The 14,776-nt window shown below is 43.5% G+C and overlaps 1 protein-coding gene across 8 annotated transcripts in view; it reads right to left on the bottom strand.

Moving 5' to 3' along the window:
* The window catches only part of SLC6A6 (solute carrier family 6 member 6), a 76,527-nt gene that overhangs the window by 32,982 nt on the left and 28,769 nt on the right, over positions 1 to 14,776 (bottom strand). For all 8 annotated transcript variants that reach the window (XM_053303178.1, XM_053303174.1, XM_053303177.1 and 5 more), the window contains 3 exons: positions 5,286 to 5,525; positions 2,904 to 3,038; positions 868 to 1,105 (listed from right to left, as the gene is read on the bottom strand). In XM_053303178.1, the coding sequence (XP_053159153.1) occupies positions 868 to 1,105; positions 2,904 to 3,038; positions 5,286 to 5,514 (602 nt within the window). In that variant the 5' untranslated portion in view covers positions 5,515 to 5,525. Of the gene's footprint in view, positions 1 to 867; positions 1,106 to 2,903; positions 3,039 to 5,285; positions 5,526 to 14,776 lie in introns of those variants that run through there.

Here is a 14,776-nt window from a genome sequence, read left to right on the forward strand (position 1 = left end):
ATCATACATTTAGGCATAAAATACATGTCAAGAAGTCAATTCAAAGAGCTGACATGGTGCTCAGTGAATGAAATAAACTAAGCCAGGACAGAAGCAAAGGTTACACACAGGCCAGGTTAGTTTCTTCCTTACTGATCATCCCACATCCAGCATATCCCTACACATATATCCCACAGCTCAAGATCATGAATGCTACCAAAGCCCCCTGCTGTGCTCAGACATCTCTATAGACTGGAGCTACTGCTCTGGAGTAAAGTGATAGGGGCCAACAGAATCACTTCAGAGTAAGAGTCTTTAGAAGAACTTCTCCTCAATAATTAACCCTATGGGAAAATCAAACAAGTTAATCATTTTCTCTGAACATCCTTGAGGACCACTGTTCCATCTAATAGTTGTTCACTACAACTCCCAGCATCCCCAGCTGCAGTGGTCTTTGGTTGGGGATACTGGGAGTTGTAGTCCATAACATCTGGGAATCCCTATTAGAGGGAACACTGTTGAGGACAGAGGATCCATTATGTTGTCAATCCTGTTCTAGATTCCCTTAATTCAGCAGAAGATTGGCTCCCATAAATGCTTAAAATTTTTGAAAACACACCTCCACTTAGATATGGACAACAGAAAAAGCAACCACAATGCAACATACCCACTGGAAAAGCATGAATGAGAACTTTAATCTGTGTCTTTATGTGGGCAGCGGGAGGGATATATGTTTTTCTCTGAGATTCTATCAGGCTCCAGGAGAAAACACCACTCTAGGCCCCTGTAGGATCAAGTGATCTTTAGAATTTCAGTCAAAGTTACTATTTTAATCTATAATCTATGTGCCATAAAATGCTGCAAACAGCAACAATTAAACTTGCTTACTCCCAAAACTCTGTGACAGGAGAAGTGAAGTTAGTGGTATTATTCAGTGCTATCCAGAGCGTTTTGTTCTTCCTGAGAGTGTCTTCCACACAGGTTTCTTTGTTCCACTCTTGGTGACAGTGAGCCCAAGGCAGGACACTCGTAAATGACTGGAATAGATAATACAGTCCCCAAGCCAGGATGACGATGTAATACACATTCAGAAGTGACACAATCACGATGGAAGCATAACCTATTCCTGTAAAGCACAAAGCAGAAGAAAAAGAAAGTCACAAAATAATGCATATAAATAAGGTGATCTGAATTACAGAAGAACATGAAATCTCAACTTTAGAACGCTGTCAGTCTTACACAATAAGTAATCTTATTAATGTGGAAGACTTTGAAAAGCCAGAGCTAGCTAAAAAGGTTATTAAGGCATATCACCAATGAAAATCAGATTTCATATCCGTGCAATATGAAAGAAGAAGAATTAAGATCTATGGTGCCATAACACCCAGTAGTACAAATAAACTGAGTATATGAAACACAATGGGGCTGCTCACATGAGCAGTCCTACCCAGGTAGGGCTACTTGTGTAGAGCAGCGGGATCAGTCGCGATCTTGGCACTACCCTGCTGGGCAGCCCAAGTCCACCCCAGGCTTTTATTCAGTCCTAGTCATGTGGCAGCATGAGCTGCCATCCCGTCCTCTAGCATATCCCCAATGCATTACGGGCTATCCAGAGGCCTAATATGTGTTTGTGTTTCTGGGAAACACAAAACAATGATTTAAATAAATAAAACAAATAAAAACTGACCTAAGCTGGCCATACCCTTATGAAATACCAAGCTGTTCTGGAACAACTTAATGACCTGTGAATGCACAAACTCCTTAATAACCATCAAGCTGTCTTGGGTTGTGGCAGTCATATTTTTCAGGTACAAATACTCAGCCAAGACCTTTGAGAAGCTACTTCATATTTATCAAGGATCAAGAGATTTCAGAAAAGGTAACCCAGAGAGCTCCTAGTATACTGAAGGACACTGTGCAAAAGAACAGTGGCTGACATCCGGAGCAATGCACCAACTGGAGAATGTTCTTAATGCACCCAGAGACTTCCCCAACAGTGGGACACAAATGGGTGAGAAATGGGGAGAGATCTTCTGGAGACCAGAGAGCTCAATAAAAATCACTCCCCTCTCTCCATGCACACCCCTCTGGCTATAAAGACACAGCCTTTTGCTATGTCCCCAGTGACTTGCGCTGGATGTCAGCTACTAAATGCTAAAAATTCTATCAAGATTTCCTTGATTTCAGTACTGCTACTATATATTTAATAGAAAATGATAAATTCCATCAGATGCTTAAGTATTACTTTAAAACCTAGTGGAAATGTTCTAAAGACTGTTTTAATCTCAATTTTCCTCCTCTTAGTTTTGTTCCTGTTAACATCAATCAATAGAGGAGTATGACTCTCCATGGCATGCAAGCTCATGCTTGAGTTCCGATGAAGTATGCTGAAGGAAATATTAACTCATTAAGAGCAAGTGATTTATTGAATAGAGGGGTAGAAAGAGGTAGCAGTGAGTAGCAAGAAATGACGAATCCATACAGATCTCTGTAAGATCATTCAGCATTACAGGTTTAACTACTTTGTTCATGACATTAAAAAGAAGGTTCTCAATTCCTTTCAGAATCCATGCATTCAGTTGACACTTGTATCCCACTATGGAATCCTTGACAAGGGTGGACAGCAGGTTTTGTCCTCAAGATAATTACTTTCCTCCACCACCACCACCCCACCCCTGAAAGGGCGACTGGCAACTATTCACTTAGATAAGAAAAGGTGGTGTACCCTGGGACACCACTGGGGTAGTGGCTAAACATGTTCCTTGTCCAGGTGACCTCAGCCACTGAGAATCATGCTTGCACCTGTTTCAACAATACCATCTTGGATTCACATTTATTATCATAGTAAGAGTGTCACAGAATATTGGAAGCTAGACTTTATTCAGAACAAAGTTCATAGTGCTATGTGGAGTTTAATAACTAACCGGTGAAAATAGGGCAGATCTTTTCCCAGCACGTAATTCCTCCTTCAGAGGTATACTGTCCTAGTGCCACCTCCAGGAAAAACACAGGAAGACCTCCCCCGAACAGAAAAATGAAATAAGGTATGAGAAATGCACCTGGGGAGAGAACACAAGGAGATTAGAAAGATCCCATGACTTCATGAAATAGAAAACCAGAGCAGCAGCTGATAAACATTACTAGGAAATCTGTCTCATGCCCTTCTGCAAGCATGTTCGAAACTGTTACTTGAGGGCAAGAACTAAATTTGTTGCAAAATGACCTATTTTCATTTTATAAAGGTTGCATTCCTATGACCATGGGGGGTACAGTAAAAGTGTTAACTGGGATTGTCGAGCCCCATGCACTCCCAGGCCCATCCTTAAGGCAAGGTGACTGGTGCCCTCCTGTGGCCGAGTGGCGGCCGAGTGAGTGGCAAACCTGCCCCTTGGTTCGCGCCTGTGCTCCCCGCTGGCACTGACTCTAAGGCAGACATAGCACCGCTATCTTACACAGCGGCACCAATTTGCCTCCCCCTGAAAGTGGCCGGGATCGGCCAATCAGGGAAGGAGGCGGGCCAGCATCAAGATAGGCATGGCGCTGCCATCTTGCTTCCCCCAGCATGTGGCCAGGATCAGCCACTCAGGGAAGGGGGCAGGCCAGTTACAGCACCGGCCTGCCTCAATTCTGCAGTCACTCTGCAGTGAGGAGACGATCCCTGCTGGGGAGCATGGACTGCGGGTCAGCGGCAGCAGCAGGGCCAGGAGGCCCTTCAAGTGGCCGGTGAGCAAGGGCAGTGACAGCACTGGCAGCAGGGCCAGGACTCCCAGGAGGCCCTTTGTTTCGAGAGGCAGGCGGGCAAGCGAGTGGTGGAGCAGCAGCAGGGTGCCGAGGAGCCATGGCAGCAGATACTTTTTTACTAGTCACTTTACTGTACTTTGCACCGTTAAATTCTTTGGCATTGGAAACTCTAATCAATCTACTGGAAATCACTCAAGAGTTCCTGGCAGATCCCCGTCTACCTTCTGCCCACCCCTGCTGTTGTGTGTTATGGCTGTGGTGTGGGCTGGGCTGGAACTCGGGTCTTGGGAGTTTTGAATATTGGAATGTTTCTGCTAGTGTGTATCTGCTTAAGGAGACTTGTACATCTTTACATTCATGCAAATTTGGTTGCTTTAATATTGGATCCTTTAGAGACAGAGGGGGAGAGTGGGGAAAGAAACATGTGGGATGGGAATATTTTAAGTTTTATATTGAAATGTTTCTGTTAATGAATATTTGCATACATAGACTTGTTTCCATATGCTTACATTCTTGTGAGTTCAGTTGCTGTTTGTGCCCTCAAGAACCTTCCTTCACAATGGGTTTTTTTTAAACTTGCAAAGGAAGGGAACTAGCCAAGGCACACAGTCTGCACAAAAAGCTATTTGTGTTGTTTAGTCTCTTTGGGTGCTCATCAACCTTCTGCCCTCTTGTCTTGATTGAAGATTGTTATTATCATTCTAAAATGGGGCTTTTCAATGGTTTTTAACTGAAAAGAAAAACCGTGTAAAAATGGGAGGGGGCCTCTTCAGTAGAAGGAATGTCACCCACTGAACAATTTGGTGCAGAGTTGTTTTCCCCCACCCTTTTAAAAAACATCCCCCACTCCAAGTCCTTAACGAGGGTGGACGGGTTGCATTAATTTTGCCTCCATGCAAAAGTGTGGAGTGCCTTTTTAAAACGATATTTGCCTTTTGCAATAAATGTACAGTCATGTTAGGAATCTAAGTGCCTTCCTTCAAAATATGCTTTTTACTGCAGGATAATTCAATTTTGGAATGAAAGTTAAGCAAATGTGTTAAGATGTGTTATGTCTGAGCCTATGTTTTACATATAATGTATATTAGATTGAAATGTTAAGGGGGCCCCGCACATGCCGACTCGCCCCAAGCCCCGCACTCCCCTAGGGACAGCCCTGTGCACTCCCATGGAGCATGCGTTGTGAGAACCTGGGATTTCTGGGCAACCCAGGTCAAACTGCTGAGCTTAAACAGCATATAACCAGGATCCATAACAAGGATCAGATCCTTGTTGTTGATGCTGTTTAATTACAGCAGTTTGACTGGGATTGCCCTGAAGCTCCAGGTTCTCATGTCACGCTCTGCAGGAGCACAGAGGGCTTGGGGATCCCAGTTAATGCTTTAACCATATTCCCTGCCATCATGAGAATGCGGCCAAGGTAAAAAACCTGCAGAGAAGATGAGCTTTCAGTAATATACATCTAACAATCCCTTCCAAAAATAAACAGAGTGGAGAGTTTTCACTGTTATTTAAGTAGCACTCATCTGCTCACAAAAAATTCTGAAAGCAATGGCAATACTCACCTCCGCCATTTTTATAGCAGAGATACGGAAACCGCCAAACGTTGCCTAAACCAATAAATCCTCCAGCCACAGACAACAGAAAATCAATCTTGCTGGCCCACTTCTCACGCTGTGGTGGCTTTCCCTCTGCTTCATCCTCAGGCCGTGTCCCAGGGCTCTTGCCAGGGGAAGGCTTCAGAATGTCCTTGTGGAAATCTTTCAAACACTGCAGCTTCTCCTTTGTTGCCATGTTTTTGTTTTCTAGAAAGAGGGAAATAATAATGCAAGTTTTATATACAGGTTTACTTGACAGGCCTCACTTGGCAGGTACCTCTGCTTATGAACTACAATGGCAAGCAAGTATGCTTAGCTGATAACAGTTGGTAACTCAAGAACATTTCCCTTATAATCATCCACTTTTTCAAGCTGGTATGGAAATACACATGCACAGAAAAGATGCAAATAAGGCTACAGAATGGTTAGTCCTGTCTGACTCCACGAATGGGTAAGATGTATACCAAAGTCTCTTTTCCTTTGACAACTATGACAGATCTTTTCAGAATACAATTGTAGCACTGCAGGTTCCTGGACACTTTTGAAAGGCAGTCATAAGATCTCAATGTATTGCACCAATTACAGTGTTAGACTCAAGAAGGTACTGTGCTGCTGGTGGTGGTGGTGGAGGAGGAAGTAGCAGCATCTCTATAGTTTGAAGTCTTTAAAAATCTTAAGGAGTCAAAAATCAAGGGGAACGCAACATCACAACATGATGAGTTCTCCACTTCCTCTTCAGGGCAACAGGATTTAAAATGGATGGGAAGCCTCATGGATTATTTTTGTGCAAGGAAGAGGTGCAGAAGTTGCTTTTTCACTTTACTGCTCATTGAACAAATGGGACATTTCTTCCCAGCCAGGCCTGTGTGTGATGTTGGGTTGGCTGACACTATACTTCCGCCCCTGCCCTCTCCCCTTCTCAGAGCCACCTAAGAGACAGCCCGTGAAAGTAGAGAAAATTGGGGCGCAAGCACTCATTAGGCATCTGCATCATGCTTATTCCTAATCATCCTCTGGACAAGTGGCTGTGTGTGAAGGATAAGGGAACAGAATAGGTAAGGTATGAATGGCTGGAGATTGGTAGGGCTGCTGGGGACAGAGCAGAGGTACGTATCCTTGTGGGAGGAGGAGTGAGTAGAGGGGAAGCAGTGAAGGATAAGGGAAAAAGAGATGGATTTGGAAGGGAGGGAGATGGGAGTGTAAACTAAAGGGAGCATCACGTCAGGCTCAGGCTCTTCTCTAAGTGCCAAGGACAAGCCTTAGTACTGGACATGTCCTTGAATCTGCTTGTCATTCTCAGTGGACAATCCCAGGTATAGGGCTCTATACCTACAATGAAGAAGACATTATTATGTTATGGCATCCAGCAGATTCCTCCATAACTCTGTGGTCAGATTTCTGCATAGCTTAGCTCATCGTGTAAACAAAACTGATCGCTGTAGTAAGTGTGTCCCATCGAATGAGCTCTTTTTGTTCTTCCTATCCCAATGCCTGTTCCAAGTTTGCAACTTTTCCCTTGTATTTTTCATAGACTGAAACATCAAGGTTTTACAAAAAGAGTAACTGTGGAGCTCCCATTACAAGTGACATTTCCTGAAACATAGTGAAGCTCTTCTCACGATCAGTGAGAAGAGCTTCTTCCAGGTCTTGGCCCGCTCTAACTGCAGATGATCCAAAGGCAGCCCTGGGCGGCCGGATAGGCCACCCATACGACTGCTGGCTCTGTCACAGAGCTGGTGGGAGCTGTGGGGATTGGGGGCTGCACAGCCCCCAGAAGTTCTAGGATGTCCCACGTGAGCACACGGGGCATCCTGGAGAGACCCCTGAGCCCAGGAGGCTGCTTGTAGCCTCCCGGTAGGGAGTCTACTCGTGTGTTGCCGCAGCAAAAAGATGAGGTTAACAGAGCACTCTCTCCATTAACCTCGTCTAAGGGGAGGGGTATTTATGGTGGCTCGCTGCCGGCAGCTGCGTGGCTCCTGTTGCAGCACACAATTGCCCCAAAGTGGGCTAGGCTCCCTTAGCCTGCTTTTAGGCGATCGTGAGAATAGCCTCAGTGATTAATCCTAATTAGCAGAAGGATCTGCAGCAGCAGTTTTGCCCTCTTCTATTTTTGTGCCTTAATACTGATTTCTTTTTTAGAAAAACTTTGCATAAATAAACCTTTCTATTCAGTTGAGTTTTGAAATATGCCCCCACCTCAATCCATTGCCACTTCAGTATCTCATAGGATTCCAATATAAATAAGTCTGAATCATTCTAATGCATTATACAATCACATCCTTTGCCGTATCAATGGTTTATTGGTTAATGAAAGAGTCAGTAACAAGACTTGTTTTCTGCAAACCCAAGGCAAACCAAACCCTGGAAGGTCTCAGTTTAATAGTAACAGTGCTCTCAGTTTAAGTATAAAAATATGGTTATATGAATTAACTTTACATGCAAAATACTCTTTTTGTGTCTGCACATGCATGCATGCATACATGTGTGAAATAGAAAGGACTATTAGATTAGCACACACGAATCCACCTCAAAAATCTTCCATGTCCCAAAGAACCACATTTGAACAGATCGACAAGTGGAAACTATGTGAGATATGCCTACATGCATAGGGTAGCTAAATGTCTATATACTGCCAAGATAGGATGTTCACTGTGTCTTGGTTATGCTCACTTCTCCAGGTCAATTCACTCTCCCATCTATGTGGGATGCTCTGATTTTTCCAAGCACAGAGGAATCCTACAATGGGTTCTGTGTTTTTAAGGTAACATAATGGATGGATATGCCACTATTTTTCAGGTTTGCAGGATGATCCCATGTGGATCAGTACACATGGAACAATTTCACCACATGTGGTAGAAAACTGTTGGATCAGGGCAAGAAGCTAAAATATAGAAAGCTTAAAATAGCACTTTGATTAAACATTTTTTGCTGGTAAATGCTTGAACCTAACCTTCCTAACCTTTAAGAAGTAAACGTAAAGACACATCGTGGGAAACACCAGGGGGTAGCTCAGAAGGCAATGCAAAGAGACATGGTGAAGTAGGCATTTTAATTTCATCTGTTTTCTCCCCCACGCACTGCCCTTCTGGCTTGGGAGAGGGACTTGGGCTTCAGCTGGGATTTTATCAGTCCTCCCTTCTAACTGCTACCTGTTACTGGCTTGCCTTAATTGCTAAAACATCCTGCAGCTAGGCCAAGTTTGTCCAATAGGGTGAGTAAGAGGCACACCTATTGGGCTCTCTAAACTTCTGGCCCTTTATAAAGGCGGGCAGTGCCAGGGGCTGCCTACAGGCAGCCACCAAAGCCGGCTGCCAAAGTGGGCCAGCCTTTGGTGGCAGCCTTCATGGGTAGGACTGAGGGCTGGGGCAGACTTTATTGTGCCTTGCTGACCATGGTGCTGTCGTCAAACACGTTGTGGGGATGTGCAATGGAACTTGGTTCAGTGCTCCTTTTCTGGAGCATTCTTTTCAAAATACTGGCATTTGAGCCGGTTCGGAGGCCGGGTGGGGGTTACTTTAAGGGGCAGGGAGGGTGCTTCTTACCTGCCCATCCCTGCCCTACCACTCCCCCCCCCGCCCACTGGCACTCTCCCAAAAAGTGTGGGCTCAGGGTTGCAGCGTTCCTCCTTGCAGCCCTGTTCAGTGTTGCTGTGCAAATGGCTGACTCCCAGCCTCCTCAGAGTGCACAGAACTGCACAGAACTGGTGTAAGTATGCGTCTTGGGTTGTCTAGAGATGGAGAGATGGGGGTGACTCTGGGGCAGTTCTTTAAGTGGTGGTGGTGAACTAACAAAGAAATGGCATTGGTAGGTCAGCAGGCTGCTATAGGGGAAGGGAAACTAGAAACCTAATGGCTGTTTCTCATTCCAGCTGGCCTGTCAGCTCTTTCATCTTGGTTAGCAGTGCCAATCACCCACAGAACTTTACCTTGCTCCTTTGTAATGCCAGGGTGGTCCAAAATAAATATGGGTTCATGATCTGATTGCAGGAGTCATGCAATTTATCAAGGGGCTGACCTGGTATGCATTATGGAGACCTGGTTGGGAGAGGCTAGTTGTCTGGTCTGGTTCCAGCTTCTCCCAGTGGGATACTCTGTGGTGGACCAGGTGAGAGGATATGGGTGGGGAGGTGAGGTGGCTGTGGTCTACAAGAATACCATCTCGCTTACCAGGATCCCTGTCAGTGAATTGGCCTAAACTGAATGTGTGTACCTAAGCCTAGGGACCAAGAATAGACTGGAACTTCTGTTGGTTTACCAACCACTCTGCTGCCCAACAGAGTCCCTAACTGAGCTGATGGACCTGGTTGTGGAGTTGGTGCTGGAGTCACCCAGACTGCTGATAGTGGGGGACTTCAATGTTCATTTGGGAGCTGGGTTGTCTGGAGTGGCTCAGGAGTTTATGGTGGCCATGACGACCAAGTGGTCTCGGGACCCATGATGCTGGTCAATTTGGTCTTTTGCTCTGATCTTGACTCCTGTTCTTTCCCCATTGTCATAGATAGTCCACCATCTGGTTAAGCTGCAAACCACCTCTGCAGGGGTGAAGGACCTATTAGACTGGTCTGCCTAAGAAGATTATTGGATCCAATTCCAAGAAGCCTTGGAGAGTTTTGAGTTGGCTCTGCCAACGATTCTGTAAGATCGAGGTACTGATTGTGGGTGATCAGAACTCAAGAGATAGTTTAGAGCTGCCTGTTCTGGATGGGGTTACACTCCCCCAGAAAGAACAAGTATGAAGCTTGGAAGTGTTCCTGAATTCAAAAACTCTTTCTGGTCTCTTAGGTTGAGGCAATGGCCTGGAGCATTTATCAGCTTCGGCTATACATCAGCTACACCAATTCCTGGAGGGAAAAGACCTTAAAACAATGGTACATATGCCGGTAATCTCCAGGCTTGACTACTGTAATGCACTCTACATGGGGCTGCCTTTGTATTCAGTTCAGAAAATACAGTTGGTGCAGAATGCGGCAGCCAGACTGGTCTCCAGGATAACCTGAAGAGACCATATAACACAGATCTTAAAAGAATTGCACTGGCTGCCGATATGTTTCTGAGTGGAATACAAAATGCTGGTTATTACCTATGAAGCCCTTAATGGCTTGGGTCCAAGGTATTTAGTAGAGCACCTCCTTTGACATGAACTCTCCTGTCTATTAAGATCATCTGGGGAAGTCCGGTCATGGCTACCACCGGTGGCTACTCAGGTCCAGGCCTTCTTTGTGATTGCCCTGGGGCACTGGAATGAACTCCCTGTTAAAATCAGAGTTTCTCAATCTCTGGATATTTTTAAAAGATGCACCTGTTTTCTCAGGCTTTTAATTAATTTTAATTTGTTTTCTATCATAATTGTTTTATTCATTTTATCCTGTTTTAATATTTGTTTTATTTTAACTTATGTATACCACCTGGGGCTGCACATGCCAGGCAATACAGAAATATGAAAGATTAATAAATAAAAAACAAATAAGATAAAATAAAATACATTCATGCTGGGTTAAATTATCTAACTATATTTAAAAAACACTAAAATATATTGAGCTTCTATGTTTCCATTGTGTTTTATTAGTGAGGAAAAAATACCTTAAGTTTTCACTGGGTTTATGCAAACTGGAACATTTATTTCAGGTTGTAAGTATGTTTTACTTATTTTTGTATGTGTAGGTACCCAATCACTACCCCACCCCCACATACTTCATATTATTGCACTGGAGGCCTGGAATTTGCTGCTTTCAGATCTGTAAACAGATTTAGCTTTGTGGCAGTGACCTGAAACTTGGAGTGACACCAGCTTGGCAGGAAATCTGCGACTGGAACTTGATTGTGAGATAGATATGCATCAATGTACCCACGCAGATTAAAACCTTCTCATAAACCATGCAGTTTAGCCAATCAAATCTGGGACAAAACCATTGTAAGTTAGTGTCTCAGTGTCTTGGTTAAACATTTTAAGATCAGTGTTACTGCAACAACAGTCAACAATCTGGCCATGGTTACCCATGCCTTAGTCACGGCTGGATTACTGCCATGCACTCTACATCAGGCTGCCCAGAAACTTCAGTTGGTGTAGAATGCAGCTGCCAGGGTTCTCTCTGGAATTGCTTACTTGGAACATATTACACCTATTCTGAAAGAGCTGAACTGGTTGCCAATTTGTTTCTGGATCCAATTCAAGGTGCCGGTTATTAATTTTAAAGCCCTTAACAGTTTGAGTCCTGGATACCTGAAGGACTGCCTGTCTCCAAAGGTTTCTGACTGCCCAACAAGATTGTCAGGGGGCCCTTTGCTCCGTGTGCTGAGAGGGGCTAGATTGTTGTCCAGACTCTGGAATGTTCTCCCAGTGAATGTTCGCTCTGTGACTGCTGTGGCCACTTTTATTTATTGAATTTAAATACTGCCCTATATCGAATTTGTAGGTGGTGTACAGAATTAAAATATTAAATATAAAACATTTAACATTAATAAAAAGATAAAAATCATAATAGATAAAAACACATTAAATTTTTTTTAAAATGTTGTTTTTTAAAAACAAACAACTAAAGACCTTTTTATTTACTCAGGCTCTTACCTCCTAGAGGCTGCCAGGTTTCTCAGCTTTCTGTTTCTTTTTAACTGTTTCTTGGTATTTTATGGTTTTAATGTTTAATTGTTCTTAAGGTTTTAAATGTAACTTTTATAGAATCTTATTGTATTTTACCTTTTGTAAATTGCCTTGAGTTGCATTATGAAAGGCAGTATAAAAACTGATCAATCGATCAACAAATAAACAAATGTTAACACTTTCCTTAAGTGTCAAGATAAAAAAAGAAATATATTTGTTTCTCGTGATTATATTATCTGGAGAATTTTTATTGAAGTCATTTAAAACAAAACAGTTTCTAATTTACCTGAAGAGAGCATATACAAGAAGATGCAATGAATGCCAGATGATAGCAGTTCAATGGGCAAAACAAGTCTACTTGTCCCAAAGGTTTGGGATCATGGGACTCATCACATATGATGTTCTAAAATAGAGCTGGCAGGCTGAATTATATTAGAAGCAAAACTTAACTGTTATATAGTACATAATGTTAATTTATAGCTACAGCAGAGGAGGTGGAGAACAGCAAACTCAAGCCTCCCATTTATAGTGGGCCTCCTCAAAAGGTCACTTCCACACAACATGCTACAACTGGATTCTCATGTTCATTTTTTAGGGATTGAAAGCCAAAATTCTACCAAATGTGGTGGGTTAGGGTTCTAAGCGTATTAGCATTTTTTTTAATGTGTCCAGATACCAAGGCACCTCAAGTCTTTCCAGCTCTAGCTCAATTCTAGTGTTCCCTCTAAAAGGGATTCCCAGATGTTGTTGACAACTCCCAGAATCCCCAGCTGCAATGACTTTTGCTTGGGGATTGTGAGAGTTGCCGTCAACAACATCTGGGAATCCCTGTTCGAGGGAACACTGCTCAAGACCTCCACAAATCCACTCATCATTTCACAAGAGGTGAGTTGACCTGGCCCTTAGGTTATGTATGACCTCTAGAAGCACACAAATCCCACTCCTGAATATTCCACAAACTGCAGAAAACCTGCCAGCGCTGGCATTTGGAAAAGCAAAAGTGTTTGCCTGCTCCATACTTCAACGGGACAGGAGACCTTGCCCTCAACCTGTGCAGAGAGGGATTGGGGCAAATTCTCTCTGGTAAAAGTGGTGTGAAAAATTTGAGCTGCTGCCCAGTTTAAATGGGTTAGGGCAGGCATCCCCAAACTGTGGCCTTCCAGATGTTGCTGAACTAAAACTCCAGCGTACCCAGCCACAAAAAATTGTGTCTAGGGATGCTGGGAGTTGTAATTCAGCAACATCCGGAGGGCCGCAGTTTGGGGATGCCTGGGTTAGGGTATAACCTGCCTATGAAGTGTTGCATGCACCAGGCATCTTGTTTATACTGCACCCAGCTCACCTGCTCATACTGTATTAAGCAAATCAGAAACCCATAGCCTGTTCAGGCTCCATGCTGGGGTACTAAAGTTGCATGCATAGCAGATGAGGGCCAGATGTGTGTATCTAGCAAAGACTAGAGGAATGTGCAAAGCCACATGGGTACATCCTTCTTGCCCTCACAGCATCATGTGTGCCCTGCTTCTGCCTGCTCCAAAACCCAATGTAACATGAGACATCCCCTCTCTTTCAAGTCATCTGGCACATGCAAAGGGAAATGGGTGAGAGGCCGGCTTGGTACTGAGCCCAAATAATGGCTGCTGAGCCAAGCCAAAACCTGTAGACCCCACTGCCTGGGTAAAAATACCCTCATGGTAATAATTTTATCACATCAGAAATGAATGTGAGAATCTGGATTAGCAGATTGTTCACTAAAGGTAGAACAGAATGTCTGAATGCTTCTTGAATAACAGGCAACAGCTATTTGTTTGGCCTTAGGCAATTACTCCTGAAAAACAAGCAAACTTCTTGGAGCCAATCAAGAACTGAGCTCTAATTTCAGAAGCAAATGTTTTCAGCTTATAAGAGTAATACTCAAAAAATTGGATATTTAACATGGACTATTTGTGTGATTTAAATATATATATAATTTAAGAGGCTGTGGAGTCTTAAAGTGGCTGTTTCTTTCAGATGCCAAATCCAGATGACCCTACAGATTTAAAGGTGGTTTTAAAGCTCAAGGTGCAGATTATACCATAAAGTCTGCGTTGACATCATTCTAGTTTATGACATAAATTAGTCTTTTAATCATCTAATTATTCTACTTTATGACATAAATGAACCTCTTAAAGTGCTATTTTTTATTGGGTTCATATCTCAAACTTTAGCCCATAACCCTTCAGGAAAAGACTCTAGCTCAGTGGAAAAACACGTGCTTGGCATGCAGAAGGTCTCAGATGCAATACCTGGCATCTTCAGATAGTACAGGGAAATAATTGTCTTACTAAGAAGCGAATTCAGGCTAGACCGTTGTTCAACAGTAGGACAGTATGCCTTCTGCAGTGGTCAACTTTCCTTCTCTAGAGGTTTTCCAACAGAGTCTGGTAAGCCATCTCTCAGGTATATCAGCTCTAAAAATCTATAATTCTGTAAAACCCTGAAAAGCTACTGCCAGTCAGTGTAGACATTACTAAGCTAGATGGACCAATGATCTAACTTAGTATAAGGCAGCATCCTATGTAACTTATCTAACCACACCCATGATCTCCTGGCTATTACCAATTACAGGAAATGCCAAGAAAAGATGAAAAGGAGACCTGTTGAGGTAATATGCTGTTGAGGGCAATTCCAAGAAAAAAGAGAGGTCGTTCATATAACCTCTGAGAGTGCCGGGAAGGGTAGGAGGGAGAAAAGCAGGAGAGCACCGACCTTCCCCCCAGACGATCCAGTGGCAATCCCAGCCACACGGCTCACATAGCCACATGACCAGCACGTTTGCAAACTGCATAGTGTTCTGGAGGCTGTGAAAATGCCTCCCGGTC

The sequence above is a fragment of the Hemicordylus capensis genome, chromosome 2, assembly GCF_027244095.1.
Source record: "Hemicordylus capensis ecotype Gifberg chromosome 2, rHemCap1.1.pri, whole genome shotgun sequence".
Taxonomy (NCBI): Eukaryota; Metazoa; Chordata; class Lepidosauria; order Squamata; family Cordylidae; genus Hemicordylus; species Hemicordylus capensis.